The following is a 24,632-nucleotide window of genomic DNA, read 5'->3' as shown; positions in this document are numbered from 1 at the left end:
TCATCATATTTAAAATTTGCATGTAGCATAAAAAACATTGTTATGAGGATTGTTGAATTAATAATATTCACTCTAGACGTAAAAAGTTGGGTTTGATTTTTAGAAACTTAACTATGGAAATATATTTAAATGGGAACAATCAAGCTATATAAAAGGACATTTCCACTCTCACATGTCAGCAACCTTAACTGCTTGCCAGGAAGAAGAAAAACCCTTGTTATGAATTTGGTATCAAATAGCACAAATCGCTTCAACTTCATGAAATTATTCAAAACAGACCACACAAAAATATTATGCAACTCTACTCAAATGTGAACCATCTAACAGTATTATCAAATTCATCTTAAAAGGAGGAAATACTGATTTTTTTAAAGAGATAATATGAGCCGCGTCACGACAAATTCAACATAATGGGTTTGCGACCAGCATGGATCAAGACCAGCCTGCACATCAGCGCAGTCTGATCAGGAGCCATGCTGTTCGCTTACAAACCCTATTACAAGTAGAGAAACTGATAGCGAACAGCATGGATCCTGATCAGACTGCGCAGATGCGCAGGCTGGTCTGGATCCATGCTGGTCGCAAACCCATTATGTTGGTTTTGTCGTGACGCGGCTCATATCAATAACATTTTTGTTAAAATCTTTAAAATCTGGGTGTTGAATAATGAATTATTATAAACCTTAAATAAATCTCTTGAAGAAACTTAAACAATCCATTGTCACTAAAAATGTGGTTAAAAGATGGATTTACCCTAAAGCTTATCTCAAATACTGTTTCCTTCATGATGACATCTAATAATGGTAAAAGACAGAAAAACAGTGAAGTGCTGATTGTGGCAATTTCACAGATAATCAGCAAAAATCTTCACTTTATTTGAGATATCTCAATTATTCTTGTTGGTCATTAATCACCTTTGGGGTGATTCTTTACAGTTAATGCCTAATCAAGACAGAACAGATAATTTCATTCTAAAATTACAATATTCAGCAGTTTTTCTTTAGAATTCAGAAAGAAAGTGAGATACAAATTGCATCATGTTTAAGAAAAATAATGTGGTCCAACCCTTTTTCTTTCAAAATGTATTTATATATTTTTCATTCTATATATTTGCATTGTACATATTGTAACAAATTGAAAGGAATAAAATATGTTTAAACTAAACTAACTAAAAATAATGAATTTTATTGTGACAAAATGCAAGGTGTGCAGGAAAAAAAATATGTTGGAAAAGGTTGAGTTGCTGAAAGCCAATGAAACAGTAAAACCATTACATCTACGTAAATTTTTTTTAAACTTGTTTGTTTGTTTGTTTCATTTTACGCTTTTTCCCAACAGTATTTCAGTCATATAGGCGGGTAGTTTCCTAACCATCATTCCTGGAGAGTTACACCAGTACTAGACTTCCTTCCTTCGTGCTAAACTACCAAAGCATCTCCCGGGGATCGAACCCACGCCAGAGAGGTAACTTGATTAGAAGTCATTGACTCTAACCACTCGACCAATGAGGCGGTAACCTTTGCCTGCTGGCAGTGACTGATGACCATGCAACCAGGGTAGACCAAGATCAGACAGCACATCTTGACTACAATCATGTTTAAAGGGCCCACAAGAACAATTTTTAAAAGGTTCTCGGTCTATAGTAATGTTCAAAAGTTCATTGATAACATTTTAAAGGGTCTGTGACTACTTTTGTAAAATGCCCTTTACTACACAATTACAGGTGTTCGAGGTCACATGATTTAAATAGTCCTTAATTACATGTTTAATTATGTTAAAATGGTCAAACATAACCTATATAAATATCTTTTTACTATACTTCTGTTTAAAGGGTGTAGCCTTTGAAACTATACAGGTTCTTTACTATATGTATATGGTCTATGCAATTATACATACGTGTACGTGTGTGTTCAAAGAGCCATGTTCACATGTGTTTGCTCATTGGAAGAATGTATATGTAGTAGAGCAGAATTATTCAATTTTAAAAGGTCTTTTGGTAATGAAAACTGATGGCTGAAGTGATTACAGATTTGAAACCTATGTGAATACTGATGGCAGAAAATAACAAAGGGCAATAACTGAAAAATAATGCAGGGTAGTTTATCATTCTTGTGTGCTGCACTCCTTCTCAATGAGATCTATATACCTATGAAGTTTCAATTTGATATCTCTAACACTTTTTGAGATAAGCTCCGGACAAAAAGTATGAAAAATAACAAAGGGCAATAACTCAAAAATTATAAAAGGAAGAGTTATCATTCTTGTGCACAGCATTCAATAAGATAAATCCACTTTTTGAGTTATGCTCCACTCAGGTGAAAAATTAAGTATGAAAAATAACAAAGTGCAATAACTCAAAAATTATGCAGGGTAGAGTTATCATTCTTGTGCGCTGCACTCCCCCTGAGTGAGAACTATCCACCTATCAAGTTTCATGTTGATATCTCGAAGGCTTTTTGTGTTATGCTCTGGACAAAAATGTCGGACGGAAGGACGGACGGACAGATGGATGGAAGGAGACTATTTCTATATCACCCGCAGCCTTTCGGCAGGGGATAATTAACTTAAAATGTTAACTTCTTCATTTGCTAAAATGGTCCTGCCATTTCTTGAGTCCTTGTCTAGCTAGGTAAGAATGATAAGAATCCATGCAATTTATACATAAGGAAATGAAATATATTGTACCAGTTACCGATAGGAATATTTCAAATCAATCATTCACTTGTACTTAATCAAAATCACAATAGAAATAAAAAAAATTACTCGCAAAAAATATCAAAAACCTTCTTGGATTGTGTTCAAAAGTGGTCCAGAATAGAACAAGTTTCAAGGGATAGATTGAATACACATTGCACCTCTATTTTACAGTCTTAAAATACAGTAATCATTTCTATTTTCCTCACAGGCAATTAATAAAAAACTTTTGCTTCACCTGGTATCATACGATATAGCTATCCATTACAGAGCCGAGGTCCGTTTTCAGACACGATAGATACCAATACAATTGTTGTGCAATTGTTGACTGTTTTCACGTGAAAAAGAGCCCACAACGGACCAATCACTTTAAAAAATTAAATCACCATTATGGTACTAAAATATGATAACGTTGTGGCTGAAAGGCATTTTAAAAGCTCGGCTTTTGTTAATGCCTCGCGTAATCTGTAAAATTACCATAAAACTAAGTGTTCTAAATAGATTTTATGTTGTAAGGCTTTGAACAGGGATGGTTTTTCTTGGCTTGTTGTTGATATAATGGCAGATACAAAGCTTTTAAAGGAGCTACATTCAGGAGATTCCTTCAAAAAAAAAAAGATCAACACATTACTGATTACTTGTTTATAGTTATATGGATTTAGAAGCCTCTTAATTTCTTGGCCATTTAAGATATTAAAATGGTTGATATTAAAAAGGGTTGTGCAGTGCGTTATTTCCAACTTTAATTAAGGGAAATTGTGGCAAGGCCCATGGAGAGGTGAGATTTGTGTAGTAGAGAGGGAGATTAAAGGAGGGCAAATCAAAAAACAGAAATAACATCATTTGAGCCGCGTCATGACAAAACCAACTTAATGCGTTTGCGACCAGCATGGATCCAGACCAGCCTGCGCATCCGCTCAAATTTTCATGCTAAATTTTGATTCAAAAGCATTTTCTTTTCAGATAATGCAATGTCCCTTTTTGCCCCACTCTTATCTGGATCTTAATGGATCTCAAAAATTTCTTGTACAGTTGGAGGGGAAATATTGTTAGAAATAGGGGAGCTAATATATACTTTTTTGCACAGAAGAACTCAACCTCAAATAGGCCCTAAAAAGCACTGAATCTGGAAAAAAGTCAGAAACAAATTATCCTTGACACTTTGCAAAGGTCAACAAGACAACCTTAGGCTATCATAAGTATCAATATATATTCTGAAGTTCTGAATATGATGATTTCTTCATTCTATTAATTGTTGTTCTACTTTTTTTTTACTCTATCAAATCAATATATTAAACTTAAAACAGATGGGATGTTAGAGGTTAAATGCAATATTATGTTTCTTTCAGTTCACATTTTTACAAAGGTGGACAAAACCCATCCAACTCCTACATACTCCTTAATGTCCGAAAAACAATGCCGATCTAAATTTTTTCCCAATAAGGCAAACAGGCCTTTCCTTTAAATTTGCTCAAAAATAACATGGTATTTTTTACAAAAAGGGAAATAAAAGATTTGATGTAAAATTGACTTTAGCAGAAAACTGCATAATTTCCAGAATCTGCAAGAATTTGCCAGAAGAAGACGCAACCCTTAAACAGCCTTTTCTACAGAAAGGGGGAAAAATCCCTGCAATGGCTGAACCTGAAAAATTCAAGGCGTCAAATATGTTACAATCACAACAAACCTTTGCTAACTTTTCACCGTCCTCCGTTTTTATGATCCTCTCACTGGCCATATCTGACTTGTTGCCTAGCAACATGATGACAACGTCTTCTTGAGCATATTCATTAATTTCTGTGAGCCAAGCCTGTAATGAAGTCATTCAAAGACCTTTAGTTAAGCCAAAATCATTGAATGGTGAAATGAAATTAACCCAATAAATATAAGGAAATGTTCAACTAATGAGATTTTTTCTTCTTTTAGTACACAGTACAATGGAATATATGAAAATCAGAAATTAGATAAAGAAATTCTTCTATATCTGTTGAAATTGCATCATTAAATGTACAAATTTACATTTCAGTATAGAGTACAATGGAAAATATGAAAAACAGAAATTGGATATAAAAAAAATCTTCTAATTTTGTCTGTTGAAATAGCATTATTAAATGTACAAATGTACCAATTAAATACAAGAATTGAAGAATATAATATCTTTTAAGAAAAGTAAATTGAAATGCTTTATTACCTAAATGTCTTAATATCAGTTTTAAAATTATTTCCTTGTATTTCAAATGTATATTTAGCCATAATTGCCTATCTTATGTATCTATTAATATAGCAATATTCTTATATTAACATTGCAACAAGTAAAATTTATTGAGCTAGGCTAGTCAGCGCATCCATGTAGTCTTAATCAGGCTCCACCCTGTTAGCTGTTCAATTTTAGCATTTTGATACTGACTTCCCTCAAACTTACAATAAACTGATCTGAATTCAGGAAATTTAAGATTGAGCACGCTGTTGCAAAGGCTATGGTCCAGTCAACATTTGTGCCAAGTTTGATCAGTATTGAAGCATTTTTTTAAAGTTTCATAGCAGTTAAGCAGGCTTTTCAATGAAAACCGCCATTTTTCCCAATATGCTCTTGCAGTAAAAGGTTAAAAGAGTTCTGCCACTATTTCAGAACGGCACATGTCTAACAAAACATATCTATAACTAAACAGAACTATATTTGACAACAACAATATACATATAACAATCATCTTGCTTTTTTCTAATATTCGCCACATTTGCTATAGGATAAATCTATAAATCTAGTGTGAAAGAAAGGTTAATTAAAATCCATAACGCCCATTATCAGGTTTCTATACAAAGGCCAACAATCAACGAACAAATGTCGCAATATCCCCAAGACATTTTTCCGCAGAATACTTCAACGTGAATTATCTCGTAAGACATGTGACAAACGATCCCCTAAAAGAGTATAAAATGTCATTTCCCTCCGCTTTTTTGCTCCGTTAAATTAAAACTAGAAATTGATTTAAACTTTGCATGACATTATTCCCAAAAGGAAAATTTCTAAGAAGAGTTAGAACTATTCTCGTAATATAAAATAAATATTCAATCATAAATGGCACTCAGATGGTTCGAAAGTGAATATAACTCGCTAAATATGACTCCTCAACTACCTCAACAAGTATAAATGATTGAGTGGGGACGGGGAAAATCAGCCGAGAATATAATGGACTAGTTTTTGTTGATTTTCTATCAACCGATAGCACTTTTACAAGAAATGTTGACTTGTAGCTCAAAGTTCTTGAAAAAAAAAAACTTAAATTTTTTTAATATAATATGCATAAAATCTGACATTTCTGCAAAAAATGAATTAATTGATACACATATAAATACTTTGCCTGCAATATTGCAATTTTTTTTTTTAAGAAATGGATTAACGCTGTTTTAATTGGATATGGTCGTGTATGTGATTTTGACATCACAGCATGTCACCTTTGTGCAATAACTGGTTAACTTCTATTAAATTTAGGAGTTAACCCGTTAAATTTAGGAGTTAACCCATTACTGCACTAAGGTGGCAAACAACTAATAGTGTGCAAGTGATTATTGCCATAACTAACTAAACTTAGAAGGTCAATGGAAGGAAATGTGTCTGTTCATGAAAAATCTCTGTATGAAAACACTTTCATTTCTTTAACCTGCTGAATTTATTAAATGGATTTTCCCTGCTTTTTGACTCTGGAAAAGTCCATTCAAATTTAAGGGAATTTAAAGGAAATCTGATTTTTTAAGGGAAAATAAAAAAATTTCTTTGTTTGGAAAGGGTTTTACAAAACATAAGTGGTATTCGTCACCAATATCATTTTTATTGTATCAAATACATTAATATAGGTATATACCAATGGTATAGAGCTAGGTCAGACTGCAAAGATGAGCAGGTCGATCTGGCTCTAAAATGATGGTAAAGGGCTTGTCACATTTGGTCCTTAGCATTTTCATTTCTATAAAATTTAATAAAAAATTTCAAGATGTGACTAGCACATGTTATATTACAAAAAAATCATGGCTTTTTATTACAATTTTATTATTGTTATTATTAGGTTTCCATGACAATCCAGACAAAACCTAACAATGTGTCTCTCTCATAACAATGTTACACAAAAAACATAATCCCACAAAAACCTTAAAGACAAGTCTTATTTCATTCTAAAACACAATGTACTTTCCTTGAACCATTTACACAAATCCTAGGACAACTATAGATATTAAAGTCTTCTTATATATGACAAAAGTCATTTCTTATTTAACAGAAATGATCTTTAAGTAAGATCCCTATGGAATCCTCACTTTTATTAATGTGACTTACATCTAAACCATGGCATAGAATCAACTTGACAAGCATTTAAGTGACATAATCATTTCTGGTGAAAAAGACCTTGATGTAGGTTTCTAGACTAAGCTGTTCAACCCTTCAATTGCTGGAACTGAGAGTGATCTACCTTCCCCCACCCCCTCCAGTAATGATTAGACCAAGATCAGCCTGCACATCCATGCAGTCTGACCAGACTCTACTCTTTTGGCTGATTAGCTTTCATTTTTTTATCTTGATATCCCCAAAATTGATAATGGACAGTTCCATAAATTGAAGTCAGACAAGTCCATTTAAGAAATTTGGTAGGTTTTCAAGTAATTTCAATATCAAAACTCTAAAACTTAGGAACAAACGATATTGAGCAGACGACAGAATAAAGTCCGGTTAGGACAGTAAGGACATGCAGGCTTGCTGGCTCTATACAGTATACTTGTGGCTTAGGAAAGTAAGAGTCTCTTTTTAAGCATTCAAAACCTTTTGGACAAATACACAGACACTAATCCATGGCTCATCTGAGATCAAATTATGAAACATTATGCTGTAATTCTAACATGGGTGAACAATTGTCTGTTTTATGGAATACAAAGAATCTGGATTTTAGGAAATTCTTTAAAACCATAATGATCATCTGATATTTTGAGATTTCCAAAGTTCTCATGTGTGTAATTTTCACTGTTCTTAAACAATATCAAATGATTTCCTGATTGTAGTTTATTTCATTTTCATTTTATATTTTAATAGTGTGAACATTAAGCTATCATAAAGGCACAATAAAATCTTACAGCAAATAATAAATAAAACAGTGAGAGAGAAAAAAAGTTGCATTACCCTGATATTGTCAAAGCTGGATTTGTTTGTGACATCATACAGCAGTAATAAAGCTGAAAATATTGTTAATAAACATATCAAATATTCATAACGACGTTTTGCAGTTTTACTTGAATTACCAAAGAATACGTCAGCACTGGCATAATGATTGTTTCGTCAATACAATTTGCATTATTTAAACGCAGACAAGGCACACTGATTTCCCTGTAGCGGATAGACAATACTGGCAATATACATGTATGAGAATATATGAAATTTTAAAGTCTGTGTTTCCAACAACCAAATTTTGAGGGCTTATTTCGAGCTTTTCTACATCTTTCGTCATGCACACTTGTACATATAGACTTGTTTGACATAGTACCATCATATTTGAAACTTAGTCTGATGTTCATATCACACACCTTAGGAAATGAAAACAAATCAGTCACAATTAGCCTACGATGCAATGTTTCTACAATTAGATATATTAACTATTAAAAGTTAACATACTTATTAACAGGGGTGAGAATTTATATACGTATATATGCGCCAAATGAAACAATATTGAAATTCGTACAACTTCAACTATCTACTCATTCACAGCATACATATGATACTATATTTCGTGTATACGTGACTGGATTTTTGATGCCAATACCACAATACAGCAACTGTTATCACAATAAATATATAGATCTGTTACAGCGAAAAAAATATAAACTTTACTCGATTGGAAAAAAAGCTAACAGCTAATGATTAATTTTTCATCATTTTAGTTGTTAAATTTATCCTGGGAAGCTCTATTTTTGCATCTCAACAATATTTCAAGCGAAACTAATCGTGGTATATTGCGGCATTTACCATGTTTGGAATTCATGTGCATCAAAATCAAACCATAAGAACATAAACAAGGGCCATTTATTACAATTACATCAACGTCGTACAATGGTAAGTCTCAAAATGATCACCATGGGGATATGTTAGTTTATGTCATAATATAACAAGCACGGGAACTTTCGACAGACTTTCACAAATGCCATGATATGCCACGCTTATAAAACATGTATTTGTGTCTTTGACTGATTTTAAACATAATGTTGTCTTATTATTATACTTACTGTAAATAATTTCATTAAAAGAATAACCATGCAAGATCCGTATACTACTTAAATCATTATATATATGAGTGGCAGAGTGGTTAACACATCAGACTAGTAATCTAAGGATTGATAGCCGCATGGGTTCAAACCCTGTCAGGGGCAAGCCATTGTTTCCTTGAGCAAGAAACTTTACAATCATTGCTTAGTACTGGTTGGTTCCAGGAACGGATTCGGAGAGTGTTTCAATAAGCTTATAGCTTCCATAAATTTTGTATGAACTACTCATTATAAGAGGCTAAGGATATACTTTTTTTCCTTTTTTGTTTTACTAAACGAAAACAAATGATTTGTTCGAATCTCAAATATAATGATTAATAGCACTGGATCATTTTGAAGCACTATTACATTTCTCTAGAGTTACTTGTCGCCTAAAACTGGGATATGAAACAAATCCTCCGACCTATCAATCACGTTTTCAGATTATCTGTATCATTAAACAAGACAAATGACATAAACATACCATTTGCATCTCTATAATAAGCGTGTGTAACACTCCGGAAACGTTCCTGTCCCGCCGTATCCCATATCTGAAAATATATAAAAATTGTCCCGTCACTCATCAATCTAATCTTTCAATGCAATGCTGACAAAAAATGTTTAATTACATTGTTTTAAAGAAGAAAACAGTTATTGTTTTGCACTTTATATATGCACTTTATATAAATCATGAAAATTTGGAGTAAGAAAAATTGTTAAAAGGATACCTTTCAATTAACGTGACTGGATCAGTGGTACAGCTAGTACTGTTTGTTTTGTATATCATAACTAGCTCACATGTTTATCATTAGCAATGGTCATAGCTTAACATGATCTTAAAGGTTAGGCCTTCATTAGAAAAAAAAAGATTTCAACAAAAATTAACTTTATACACTAAACTGCCAACATGTCAATAAATCAAAAGGCTAATTACTATGTGCAAAACATTAAATTAAGAAAACATAACACTAAGCTGTCAAGGAAAACATGTTCATATACCAAAAAGTCTTACAAAAAGTGGTATACACTAAACTGTCAATGAAAACATGTACATATACCAAAAGGCCTTACAAAAAGTGGCATACACTTAACATTTAAGTCATGAAAAACTTGTTCATATACCAAATGACCTTTCAACAAGTGGCAAACACTAAACTGTCAAGGAAAACATGTACATATACCAAAAGGCCTTACAAAAAGTGGCATACACTTAACATTTAAGTCATGAAAAACTTGTTCATACACCAAATGGCCTTTCAACAAGTGGCAAACAAAAAACTGTCAAGGAAAACATGTCTATATACCAAAAGGCCTTACAAAAAGTGGCATACACTAAACTGTCCAGGAAAACATGTCTATATACCAAAAGGCCTTACAAAAAGTAGCATACACTAAACTGTCAAGGAAAACATGTCTATAATACCAAAAAGGCCTTACAAAATGTGGCCTACACTAAACTGTCAAGGAAAACATGTCCAGATACCAAAAAGGCCAGACAAAATGCACTACACTATAAAACTGTCAAGGAAACCTGTTCGGATACCTATTAAGTTCCGACAAAATGCAATGCTGTCAAGGACGGAACAAAAGCACCAGATTTTCAAACAATTTAGCTATAATGCATATACATGTATTTCATCAGTATGATATAAGAGACATTCAATCAATCATTGTGATATTAATGTCCCTCATATCAACATTCTGATCAAGCATACGTTTCATACAATATACTGTCTAGACTATTTTACATGGCTTCAGGGAACTAAATATTTACTATACATCAGAATGCCCTATAAAAATCTTGATTCGTTTCCCAACCCGCAATATTTCAACTGTTCCAATTTCATGCTGGTTTGTTAAGATGATAATTTTTGGGTAATTCAGCCACCAATTCTGTTGTGAAATCATGAAATTATACTGAAATTGTGGAAAAACATCATTGATTGAGGTTAAAATACCATAGGGGTTGGATATCAATTTGTCATTAAAACTTAATAGGATCATTAATGATATTGAATGTGTTACCATATGGGTTTCAATGTGAACTATACAGTTGTATATAGTGTTTTTACAGAACAATTTTCTAATTGTACATATCATTTGAAAACAAGAGCTGTCAGGCAAAAGTGACAAATGCCCTTGAAAAGGTTTCTTTAAGTATTTCAGAAAGATGTTTTGAAAAGATATAGAATAAAAACTATCTGCTTAATATATAGTGCTATTCATAGAAAACTTATCACCTTGACCTTGGAGGTAGGGACATGGTTCCTGGTTGCGACAAGTCATCTTGATGTGGAAGACATTTATGACAAGTTATTAAAAAAATCCTTAAATGCATGACAAAGTTACAGTACCGGCACAAATGTGAACCTTCAACCTCTTAATGTGACCTTGCCCTTTTAGGAAGTGGCATGGACCTTTAACGTGACAAAGCCATTTGTGCAAAGTTATTTCAAAATCCTTCAATGCATAACAAAGTTACAATCCTGACATTAATGTGTACCTTCAATCTCTTCTTGTGAGACTGTGCAGTTTCACAACATGACTGTGCAGTTTCACAACATATGTGTGACCTTACCCTTGGGACAGATGGGTCTTTCTTTCAATGCAATCTGGACAAGATTGTGTGCACCTTTAAACTCTAATTGTGAGACTGTGTACCTTCAAACTGAAGTGTGACCTTGACCTTTGAGTTGTATTTTTCAATGTTTAGCTTTAATATATTTTAATAATCCTGTTGCAAAGTGAACAAGTTTTAAAAAAGTTTGAAAAATAAAATAGCTAGAATTTGTCCCTGTCTGTGCATATTACTTCCATCTGATACTATTTAAATAGTGATTATTTCGTTAGTTATAATTTGCATGCATTATAGTAAACTTAACACACAAACATTAATTTTATACATTTAATAAAAGTTTCATGTTTTTATTTATCAATAAATACACAAGACTTGCTAACACAAAACAGCCTGTAATAGATTTTATTCTGTAAATTCACTCAAAGAACTTTTTAATACAATTCCATCAAAAAACATAATTGATTATTTGAAAAAGAGATAAACTTGTATTCTTGGATCTAATCGGTTCATTGGAGAGGTCATCAGACCTCTCCATAGTGTTCAGACTGATTGCTGGCGGCATCCATTTTTGCGTATCTGATTGCAGTGAATGAATCTCATTTTAAGCGTAAAATCATTAGGAGCAGTCTACAAAAATTGTTTTGCGCATGCCTCGTTTCAAAACACGGCTTAACTTAAACGAAAAATTAACATCGAAGTGAACAAATCGGTACATAGAAAAATCGGAAAATATCATTTACGTTACTTAACACTACGTGCATGGATGCTTCATTCCGTAACTGTATAAATCGATTACAGTATTGTTTTCTGAATAACGTTTTACTATTTCATGGTCTGATAAATAGTTACAGTGAACATTATACTTACAATATCACCGTGCATTATATATGCCGCCTCCGTGGTCGAGGGGTTAGAGTCGTTGACTAATAATCCAGTAAACTCTCTGGCGTGAGTTCGATCCCCGGGAGATGCTTTTTTTGTTAGTTTAGCGCGGAGGAAGGTTGTCTAGTACTGGTGTAACTCTCCAGGAACGATGGTTAGGAAACTACCCGCCTATATGACTAAAATACTGTTGGAAAAAGGCGTACAATGAAACAAACAAACATTATATGACCGAGTGAACCGTGTATTGAACCGGTATATCTAAATAACGCAAAGGGAGATTTTTTGGCGCAAATGGCACAAATGTTATCTCAAGTTTGATTTTCTTCTAATATTGTGGTTGGAGGCATGCAGCTTTATATACTGTTTACAGTATAACAGTATATAACAGTATTTACTGTTTATTCCAATCAAATGATATCAACATTTTTTATGTAAACTTGTTTGATTAACATACTTTATACTCGTTTTGGAAAATGTAGAGGAAATGCTTCCTTATATTTAACAAAACAGTGACCGAAAATTTGCTTATTGAACTTTACAAGAAACTTTTATTTTGAAAATACTTTTAATATATATATATAATTTTTCTACAAAGGGAACTGAATTTAAAATACAAATATAAATGATATATATCATTTAATTTACATTAAGTAATTTTACATTTTTTTGTAGAAAAAGTATCCCTAATGCGCCAAGAAAAATAGTCCATTTCTCCGGCATATAATCTTTTAAAACATTTAAAAAGATGAAATGTAAAACAAACTTTCATTGCAATATAATTTATATAATAAATTCTATTTTGTTTAATAATTGTAATTTATAAACATTCATTGAGACATTATGCAAAAATATCCCCAAATATTTTCGAATTAAACAAATTTTCCACAGCAGCAAAAAGACCTCTCGCATGCTTCTTTTTAAAGAAGCAAACTTGTTTCTATTGTCATTTATGAAGTTTTACATAAAATTTTAAGCCTTTTATAGCATTTGGCACAATATGGCCAGTTATGTGTTGACGTGCCGTAAAATCCAAACAAACAAACAGAGTTAACAAAAAACAACAGCCAATCATTACAAAAACACCACTTGTGATGATCCCCTCTAGACAGTTCAGAGAAGAAGTTGCCTGAATTTTTTTTTTTTGGACTATAGCAATTTGTGTGAATCAAAAACTCTGTTGTATTAAAATGACTGTACTAGCCCACTAAAGAAACTACGGCAATTTGTGTGAATCGAAAACTCTGTCACATTGTTTCTTCTGTACTATGCTCGTAATCTCATCATAAATAATGAGAACGACATATCAATACTATAAAGGTGGGAACAGCTGCTAGCATTATATGACACAGATTTTGTAAACAATCAACATTCAGATAATAACAAAACCATATTGATAATGTGTGGTTTATGTTTTCCTACAGCTGCTGAATTGTTGACTTAAAGACAACATTATGATTAAATTCACACTTACAATGTACCATGCTAAATTTGTGTAATGGACTTGTCCATGTGGAATTATTGGTTGTTAATTTGAGCCATTTTTTTTTTTTTTTTACATATATATATAAATCTTAAAGCTGCATGCCTTCATATGAGCCAAAATATTTTAATAAAATCAAACCTACGAAAAAAATGTACTAAGACTTTAGGAAAAGTAAAAAGATTCAAGATTTAAGTAATATTTTACATGTTATTGTGCGATTAATGATTGATTTTCTCAGTATTTATAACCATATTTCTACTACGTTACTAATGCAGTAAAGGCTATTTATGAACATTTTGACCTCATTTTGGTAATTAACATGGATTGTGAGTGCTGTTAGTTATGTGTAAATTGCTTCCTTTTGGTAACTTCACAATATTTTACTTTAAAATACATTTTGAAAGTTTTCAGTAAAATTAGCATACCTATCGAGGTCTGCTCCTTTAAAATAAAGCAGCCAACAGTATTATCTGGTCATAAAGCACCGACATGCTAAAGTGGCTAATTTTTTCACGAGACACATTATTTTGTAAAGCTATTCTCAATTACCCTACTGTAGCATTCAAAATTTAAAGATTTTACTGTTTAACCTTCATAACGACACTGACACACTTACTTTCTTGTGACTAAATTCTTGCCAACCACTAGTGTGAATTTTATAAAATCATATACAGTAGAATTTCTATGAGTTGAACTTCGATTACTCAATTTTTTCAACGTGTCTAAGTAAAATGAAAGTCTGGGTTTCTTTATAAAAAACCTATATATGTGTAGAAATTTATTGTGTCAAATTTTTTGATGTGTCAAATTTTTGTTATGGTTTGTATAGAATAAAATGAGTACAATTAATAAGTCAAAGTCCCATGATTATTTTGACACCTTTGAGGCATTTTTCACACCTTTTCTGGCAGCGCATATAATTTCCGATCAAGTTGTGTGACAGGTGTTATTTTGCAGCCGTGTGTTCTTGCACCCTTTGTATGCATTCAAATGTGGGACAAAATATTCTGTTACCTTTCAAATTGCCGTAGTTGTAGTTTCATTTTAGAACTTCTATGACCCGGTGTCGCATGATAATCACAAGTGATATATTAGCTATAAGCTGGTTTAGTTATTGCCCTTTCTTTTTGTTATGACTTTCTGTAACTTGCTTGTTAACATCAACGGCTCAAAATTTTGTTATTAAATTAAGACATATTCATGAGTCGAAATTTTTGTGCAAGTCCCTTCAACTTTGACTAACTAAAGTTCTACTGTAGAAGGCATGATAAGGTAAACAAGCATTTGATAGTATTGCGGGCAATACAGTAGTCCCCTACCGGTCCCTCAAAAAGTTCTTTAATTGTAATACACTCCTGTGTATTGCCATTTATAATGAATTTGAGGATGAAGTCTGTATTTGAAAATATCAACCACAAAACATAATAAAATAAGTTTGTCTATATCACAGTAATGTGTTAAGTTTCCATGCTTAGTAAGGAAATTATGTTTATACAACCTTGTCATATTATTACGATGTGGGATTTTAAAGTAAATCCTATAAGGAATGAAGAAGTTGGAGTGAAAATACCAGTTTCTCGAAAAAAATCTAAGTTCAAGGGGACATAATTCTGGAAATAGTCTTGCTAGAGTATTTAACCTTCTCAAAAATGTCGAGTGATAATAAGAAACATATATATGAAGTTTGAAGTAGATACATTAGGAAATAAAGAAGTTATTTAAAAAGACAACATTTTTTCCCCTAAAAAATCTAAGTTCAAGGGAGGTAATACTGTTATTTTTTGTGCTAGAGTTATAAACCTTGTCACATATGATGTGGTTGATGACCAGAAACTTATATTTAAAGTTTGAAGTAAACACCTTAAGAAATAAAGAACATATAGTGAAAAAGCTGAAAAATTTAAATCAGAAATCTTGAAATTCAGGCTATTTGTTGCCATAGCAACCAGAATTTTCAACATAGGAAGAAAAGAAAAATATGTGCATAATCTCCAGACTGCCATCTACCCATATTTCAAGTTTCATAAAAATATTTTCAGTACTTTTTGAGTTATCACTGGATCCAGTTTATGTGTTAAATTTGCCATATTTTCAGACTATTTGTTGCCATAGCAACCAGAATTTTCAACATAGGAAGAAAAAAAAAAGACGTGCATAATCTCCATACTGCCATCTATCCATATATCAAGTTTCATAAAAATATTTTCAGTACTTTTTGCGTTATCGCGGGATCCAGTTTTGTGGACGGACGGACTGACGGACTGACAGACAGACGGACAGACAGACAGACGGACAGACGGACGGAGGGTAAACCTAAAGTCCCCTCCGGTTAAACCGGTAGGGGACTAATTAAAAAATATCCCAAAAATTCTTTTCCAAAAAGGTTCTTGCATAAGTGACTAAGAACACATTTTTTTCAGTTGTACATGTCTTTTAATTATTAGTCTGTTTATTTTTTACAAGACAGAATTTTAGTATAAAATGGTAAAACAAACTGCAAACACAGACAAATCCATCAATTGTATAAGGTAACTGGAGTATGCCAGTTGAAGCAGTTTTTGCAATGGACCCTGACCTTTTAAAGCTGCTAGTAGTGATAATGACATACTTATGCATAAAGTATAGGACCACTAAGCCAGCATATACAATCATGCAGCGAAAAATATAAGATTGATTTGAGACTGTTTCCAAATGGCTACTTTAATGACTTTAATAAGCATTTTGTTGTCAAAATTAATTCCTTACATCTTAATTGAAAATTGAGAATCAGAATAATACAATTAAAGATTTTAATAGTGTAAAGGTAAGAGTTCAAAAATCCTCCAAATTAAACCAAAAAAACAAACAAAAGTCTACAGACAATACAGTTCAATACAGATATTGAAATATTTCTATAAAGAGCAGCTGTTCATAACCCTTCAATAAAACAACACATTTGAAGCACCATTGTACTAAAATATAGCAGTCTAATTGCAATTGTACAATTTTCTCATATATTATTCATCACCACAATAGATTAATGGTTTTCAAACACTTTAATCTGTTTGTTGAAAAAGGGGCTTCAGAATTTCAAGGATACTTAATGTTAATCAGAACTACACAGTATAAATAAAATAACTATATTTCCAGTCTTACAAGCCTGTAAAATTGAATGCGTACCCTGTCTTGTGATTTGAGCACATATTACTGTACCTTTCTTAGGAGCCTTTATATTATAACATGTACCTTCCTTGTAATAACAGGAAGTACACTTCTGTATATACTGTGAACTTGGTATCACCACCTTACAAAAATTATACCATGTCTCATAGCTGAAAGGGGTATTAACAAAATGTATGTGCTCTTTAATGAGTTTATACCCATAAAACCTAAAGAAAACACTCATAAAATCTTAAGAAATCTTGTTTAAGCTCTAATTTCAAAACCTATTTTATCTCTAACCAGATATAAAGCTCTTTAAACTCCTTGTTCCTACGTTTGCTTTACATAAATTCAGTATTGAAAACTTTAACTTTGAAATAATTCAAAAGATCTAAAGAAAGTATGTTGCAAAAAAAAGACAACAAAGAGAGATCAAGCGAATACAATGAATAGGGATATCCTTTACCTTACAATTATCTATTTGCTACTTACACGTTATCATTATAATTAAATACTCTTAAGTACCTGAGAAGGATGGATATGCAAACAATATCAAAACTATTTCACCCACCAATTAGGCTGGGGATGATATCCTTATTCTTTTATTTTTGTATTTATAATTATACCAATGAACCAATTCAGAAGAAATTTAGTTATTTTATTGTTTTGGAGGGAAGAGATTTAGTTATTTTATTTTTCAGAGGGAAAAAATTTAGTAATTTTATTTTTAGAAGTACAATGAAGAGCAACCAGTCCACAGATTTCTCCATTCCAGAAGAAACCACTGGTGCTTAAATCTAACTCCTTCTGGATAAAACTTACTAAGAGGAATTTTCAACATTAAAAAAAAAATAGAATTCTGTGTTTGAGCTTCTTCATCCTCATTGCTCTTGAACTATTGTTGCTTCATTAACATGAAAACCTCCAAGGCAAAGCACATTGGGCACAAACAGGTCCCTGAATACCATTACGGCAATTAACACATCTTCTCCCTAAATGTTAGTGAACAGTTCTATACCTGGACATACTCCCCTGCTTCATAAAAATTTGTCTTCTAATTTCTTATTGGTATTGAGAACAAAGTGAATTCACCACTGTGTTATATACTATTAACTTAGGTGCTTAAAGTTGCAGAATAAGATAATCATGTGTAGCCTGACTGGGACTTGAACACCAGACCATTGGAATACTGGAATCCACTTGGAATCCACAGTTCAACAGATTGAGCTACCCTGACGCTTACACATTTCATCTCCAATTTTAAGTGAACCATTCTTTATCTCTCCAATCATATTCTATAGAAACATGATAGAATTCTTAAATTGTAGAGAACACAATTCCATCTCATTTAACATTGTCTGGTTTCATATAAGGTAATTGACTTCGGCATGTTAACCTATAAATTAGATTATTTTATGTCTTGCACTGAACTTTAATCCATTTTCAATTCTGGCCTCATTTATTACAGCAACAGGATTAAGCTTGAGATGAAGACATTACTTGAGAAATCAATCTGCCTTGGCTACAATCATTGCTTTTAATGTGACAATATTCAGTCAATACTGTCCGGTGATTTTTTTTAAATCAATTTTCAAAACAACCTGGGGCATTCTGAAAGGGAAAATATAGCATGATAAATCAGGAAAGGGGGGAAATCTGAAATCAAATTCCAACAAAAAAGAATGGAATTTATCCACACATTTAAAAAAAAAATCAATTTCAATTTAACATGTATTAGGTACATAGAAGAGGCTATCTGTTCGAAATGCTTTCTGTCATCCACTGAAATATATATATCAATGCACTGATATAAGTCAGCTGCTGTTAAGTCATTGTTCTGGTGAAGAATGTGAATTTTGGGGGAAAATATAGCATTTTGAGGGGGAAATATAAATATTTTGGGCTTGGGGATTCAACTGTAAAATGTAAAGCTATCATTAAATAGAGAGGTTTCAGTCATCCTTTATAAACAATTACAGTGTAACTTCCAAATTCCAGAACTTCTAAAATCCTGAAACTTCTGAAATCAGAACATTTTGCAGGGTCCCAAAATTTCTTCTTCTATTTACTATGTAGTTAATATCTCTGAATAACAGAAATTCTAAGAAGTGACACTGTATCATTATCCAGTTTGCCTCAATTCTCCAAATAAATCCCTCTTAACCCTTTACATGCTCAATTTGTATTGTAAGTGCATAAAAAATATGCTAAAATTAAGAAGCAAATAGTATGAGTTTGGTCAGACTGCACAATAATTATTGTGTCAGGTGGCTCTATGCTAGGGGTAAGTCGTTTAAAGTACTCAAATGATTAATCATTATTTGATTTAATCAAATATTCGCTGCAAAAAGGACATCAAGGTATGAAATTATAAAACAGTAATTCTGATTGTAAAACAATCAGAAATTTGTCTGATGTTTCATTTTATGTGGTTTCTGATGTTGACAAATAGCACATGTAAAAAGATTACTATTATTGAACTTTAGGTTTTCATGTTATTAATAATTTAATTTGTAAATATTACAGTCGATTACAGTTTGCTACATATAAATAAAACACCATTGACTGAATGATTGCCATATAATTAAATATACAATCACAGATTTTAACAGACTGCAACTATATAAAATGTTTGATTTTTTTTTTTTTTTTTGGATTTGGTTTTACGTCGCACCAACACAGTAAAGGTTATATGACAACTTTTCAGCTTTACTGGTGGAGGAAGACCTCAGGTGCTCTTCTGTGCATTATTTCAGGCACAAACGGGCACCTGAGTAGAACCACAGACGCTCTGTAAGCTAGCTGGATTATAAGTTTCCTTAAATGAAAGAATCCAAAGTCCCTGTAGGAATTCCAACCTACAGCGGTGAGGGGCAAGTGGATTGACGCCACTAGGCTGCAGACTGAAAGGTTTGATAGTGAGGGTTCAAGCAAGTGAGGATTCATATATATAGACTGAGATTGCATTTCATGTACAAAATATTCAATGTTCATGCCTATAACAGGTTTAATATCTATAATTGACAAGAATCAGTTGTTCTACAACATAATTATAGAACATTGTAACAACTGTAAATATGTTTCAGCAAAGAGTACATTACAGCAGCAATGAATCCTCAAAAGCCTAAAATTCTACTCAAACACCATGATCAAACAATTTCAAACCCTGGTGGGTGAAATATTTATTTTGACCAAACCAATGCTATACTTTGACAAAATAATTTAAATGTTGTAATAGCATTACAAGCAAGACAATTTCACTTTTCTTTTCAATTCTATATCTCCATTGAAAACATCAGCTTTCTAGCACAGTTAAGTGTACTATGTGACAAACAAATGCCGAAAAAGTGAGAAAGAATGCATTATTAAGTGGTAATAGCCTAGTCCATTATCTCTGAAGATTTATGGTAAATCTGAAAGAGAACAGTAGCATTCCCATCTATCTGTCACCAATCAATTAATTTTCCTCCAATTCCTGGATAGAAAATTGATATACTATTAGAGACAAATAGATACTACTGCATCAAATTGTCCTCTCGTGAAGAGCTGCCCAGGAAATTGGAAATAACTGCGACACGACTGATATAATACAGGACATGTCTGAAACACGTTGATTTTTTAGGGGAACAATGTCCTTTCCTGATGATTACTTCCCCAGAAAGCTTAAGGCATTGTTTTATTAACTCTTCAAAAAAAGAAAAGGTCATTACGTCTGAAAAGTACAGCAGACAACCACCTGTGCATTCAAATTACAAATCTGAAAAAACTTATGTTCAGTTTATCTGATGGTCTATCAAGTAAATAATAAAAATATACACTCCTTTACTTCACCCAACAGGTGTTGATGCATTTGCTAAAAATAAAGTCCATTTACTCTATAATAAACCGTTTCCAAAATTAATATTGATTACAAATGTCACATCAAATGTCAAGTGGCCACATGCTAGACATTTCAATTTTTATCAATATCAAAGAAATTGTGGATTTAAGTTGAAGAAATTACTGAAGATTCACAAAATGATGTATACCATGGGTTCCGATGATGCAAATGTATGTGATACAGAATGTGTAATGTGGGTTATGACGATCGATGACAGCATAGATAATCACCCTCATCTGATTTACTCTTACCATGCTAAATATCCTAAATTGACTTGTCTATTTTTCAATATAGACTTAACCTGATTTATCATTGTTTGGAAACATTTTCAAAACATGTACTGACTGAATAGCAAATACTGCAGACCATAATCAGAAATATGACGGCTGATTTTGGTCCGCACTGGTTGAATAGGTATAATCTGAATCTGTTTCAGCCAGCTTGGTTGACCCAATACTGTAACTGTTGGCATAGGTCTGTTATTTTATCAATTAGCTTTCAATGGATGAACAAGTTACAACTTTTGTATGCAGACTCTACAACATGCTCCCTAAAGAATTTTGTTCATAACTGATCATAATGAAATCATACAAATATTGTCCTCAGATGAACTCATTATACAGTATGTGTTGGACTAGAAGAGATCGTGTCATGCATAATGATAATTATGTCATAAAAATTGGATCACTTTATTGGGACATATGAACTAAAATTATTTTTCCTCCACTTATTATGACCTTTTCCTTGAAAATTATGGTTTAGTGCATATGGAAAATTCTGATCACTGCCAAAGTTGTATAAAGGACTTAACCCGCTTTGAATTTTGAACAGTCCATTAGCTGTTTAAGGGAATTCTTTATCAAAAATACAAAATAATGTCAACTAGCACCGTATAAGAATGTGCAGGCTGGCCGAAAGCTATAATTAAACACTGGCCATGAAAAAGGTGCATATCACCTCTACCTATGAAAACAGACCTATTATATCACCTCTACGTATGAAATCAGGCCTATTATATCACCTCTAAAACACAAAGGATTCTGATGCAAACATTACAGAAAATATGTAACATCAGAATTTCCTTGAAGATCTAAACTGAACAATGAATCAATTTCTAAAAATAGACTGAACATAATTACACTAAGATTTTCTCATTACTCAGCATTTTTTATAAGCTGCTTGAAAAGGGAGAAGAAAAAACATAATTTTTCAGTCTTAACAAGATCTTGTGAATACACCAGCATGTCAACAAGAAAAGGAGGGAAAAAAAACTTTTGTTGCAACATTGAGAAATGGCTTAAAACCTAATTACTCCTTTTTCTTTTGTCAAAATTACAAGAAATAATCCCTCAGGTGTTAACATGTAGTTTGTATTAGAGTAAGCAGACGTCACAATGAAATATGAATGTTTTTTTTTCTTGCATATCAGACAGGATTTCCTACAGTCTACTCCTAACATGGAAAAACCCGTCTCACACCTGCCTTGTAACTTGTAAGGCAAGTAACATGTTTTAAATGATGTAATTCCCGCCCTACTTTATAAATGAATTCTGCGCTTGGGATGGCATCATTCTGCTATTATGAATAAGGTTGTAAATTTGAAGTTGTTAATTCATACACTATCCCAATAGAACCGTAATTCAAACAGTTAAGCTAGTTTTGGCCAATAATTATTGTCACGGGAAATAATATTCGAAATTTTCTTACTTTAAAAAACATGAAAATATTACAATCAACTACAATGCAATATAAATCTAATACAAACTTACCTGTAATTTAACTTTGGTACCGTCTACTTCTACAACTTTGTTCTGCAATACAAAAAGATGTAAATGAAAATTACAATTACTAACCAGCCAATTCTTAAAATTGAACCCTCCTAAAACCTTAAATGATTAGCATTAATGCCACCATTATATTGCCAGCTAGGCCAGCCTGCATATCCCTGCAATCTATCCTTTAAATTTTCATCCTAATATCCCTAGAATTTATAAGGGAAAGTTCTGAAAATCAAAGCTGGACAAGTCCAATTAAGAAATTCAGCAGGTTAAAGGTTAAGGCAAAAATAATAATCATGCCAAAGTAAAGAAAACACCTGGCCAGCTTAAACATTTGTACAGCTTGACTTTATTCATTCAAATGCTAAATTTTGTCATTTTGAAATTTAACACCCTAAAACTTATAATAAACTGTTCCAAATTCATAGCTGGACAAGTCCATTATATAAAGTCAGTGTGACCAAGTGGTTAATGCGTCAGACTAGTAACTTACATGCTATGTGTTAGGGATAAGTAGTTGTTTCTTTGAGCCAGACACTTGACACACATTGCTTAGTAATGTTTGGTTCTAGGATTGGATTTCTGAGTTTGTCTATAAGTTTACAGCTTCCAACACAATCAAACTAAAATGATTACTGTATAAACTGTATTCCATTGCTTAGGGCCAGGACTAAAATAAATTTAACTCAACATTTGAAAATTATGTCATTATGCTTATACCAATTCTATGACATAATTCAATAAGAGTTACCATTGATATTATGGCAAAATAGAACGGCCACAGTAGGTCTCTAAAGCTGAACATATAGCATCTAATGACCTTTTATACCATTCTAGAAACTTGCTCTCTAATTTGCATAATTATGTGATATATACATGTATATAACAAGTAAATGTATATAATTGTTTCCATATCAATAAAGATCAATTATATGCAACAATTTGTAGAGGGAGTGTTGACAAATGTTTTATTTTGTTCTACATGTACATTATAAAGAAAAAGTTGTTTATTTTTGTGGGTGTATGTGTTTTTGTTTTGATTTTCTATTGACAAGGTTTTATGTTATTTGTTTCCTCAATAACATGACAAGATACATGTATATTACAACTGTGAACATAGTGCAAACATTGTTATACATTTATTTGTCAAGTTTATATAAATATGGCAACTAGAAACAGCAAAGATGTTCAAATAATGGTAAAGACACTGCCTTTACCAAAATTCACTGAAGATGCGATTAAACCTTAACCCTAACCATGTTTAATATCATATATGGACTTGTCCATCTTTAAATCTAGACAAAACCATTCATCATCTTCGGGGAAAATTAAAAAATATGTACTGGTTGATAAGCAAACAGTGCAGACCATGATCAGACAGATGTACCAACCGATCTTGGTGTGCACTGTTTGCATAGGTACCTGCAGGGTAAGAGTTAAATTTCAGTAAATTTAAAGACGTCATCAGTTTTTAGTAGTCTACTAATTTGAATAAACTGAATCAACAGTTTAAGAACAATGGATGTTACATTAACACACAAAACATGATGTGCAACAGCAGCCCCTCTGACTTGAGACCAATCATTTTGCTCTCTCTACTCAAGGCCTGCATAATCACTCAGTTTCACCAAATATTTGCTTCCTTACAACAGCCTTATTTAACAGAAGGCCTGTTCTCTATCTAAAATGAAGCTAATTCTCTCTTCATGTATTCCAAAACCTCCTCCCTCTATAGCCCAGGGCCTACTGTTTCAAATACAAGGCATTCTTTCTCTTATCCAGTGACTGCTCTCTAACCAAAAACATTATATCTCTTTATTCAAAGGACACTTTCTCCAAACTAAGGTCTGCTTTAAATAATCAAAGGCCTGCTTTCATCCCCTGCTTTTTAAACACACAAGATCAGCTCTATCTAGA

The 24,632-nt window shown here is 32.4% G+C and overlaps 1 protein-coding gene across 3 annotated transcripts in view; it reads right to left on the bottom strand.

Annotated features, from left to right (window-relative positions):
• The window catches only part of LOC132753245 (ras-related protein Rab-37-like), a 44,996-nt gene that overhangs the window by 8,214 nt on the left and 12,150 nt on the right, over nt 1–24,632 (bottom strand). For all 3 annotated transcript variants that reach the window (XM_060743684.1, XM_060743683.1, XM_060743685.1), the window contains exons 3-6: nt 22,707–22,748; nt 9,455–9,521; nt 7,856–7,908; nt 4,382–4,504 (exon numbers count right to left, since the gene is read on the bottom strand). In XM_060743684.1, coding sequence (XP_060599667.1) covers nt 4,382–4,504; nt 7,856–7,908; nt 9,455–9,521; nt 22,707–22,748 — 285 coding nt within the window. The remainder of the gene's footprint in view (nt 1–4,381; nt 4,505–7,855; nt 7,909–9,454; nt 9,522–22,706; nt 22,749–24,632) is intronic.

The sequence above is a fragment of the Ruditapes philippinarum genome, unplaced genomic scaffold (genome assembly GCF_026571515.1).
Source record: "Ruditapes philippinarum isolate M1 unplaced genomic scaffold, ASM2657151v2 ctg1512_1_1_1_1, whole genome shotgun sequence".
NCBI lineage: Eukaryota > Metazoa > Mollusca > Bivalvia > Venerida > Veneridae > Ruditapes > Ruditapes philippinarum.
Note: the sequence above shows the minus strand (reverse complement) of the source record. Positions and strands in the feature narration are given on the sequence as shown.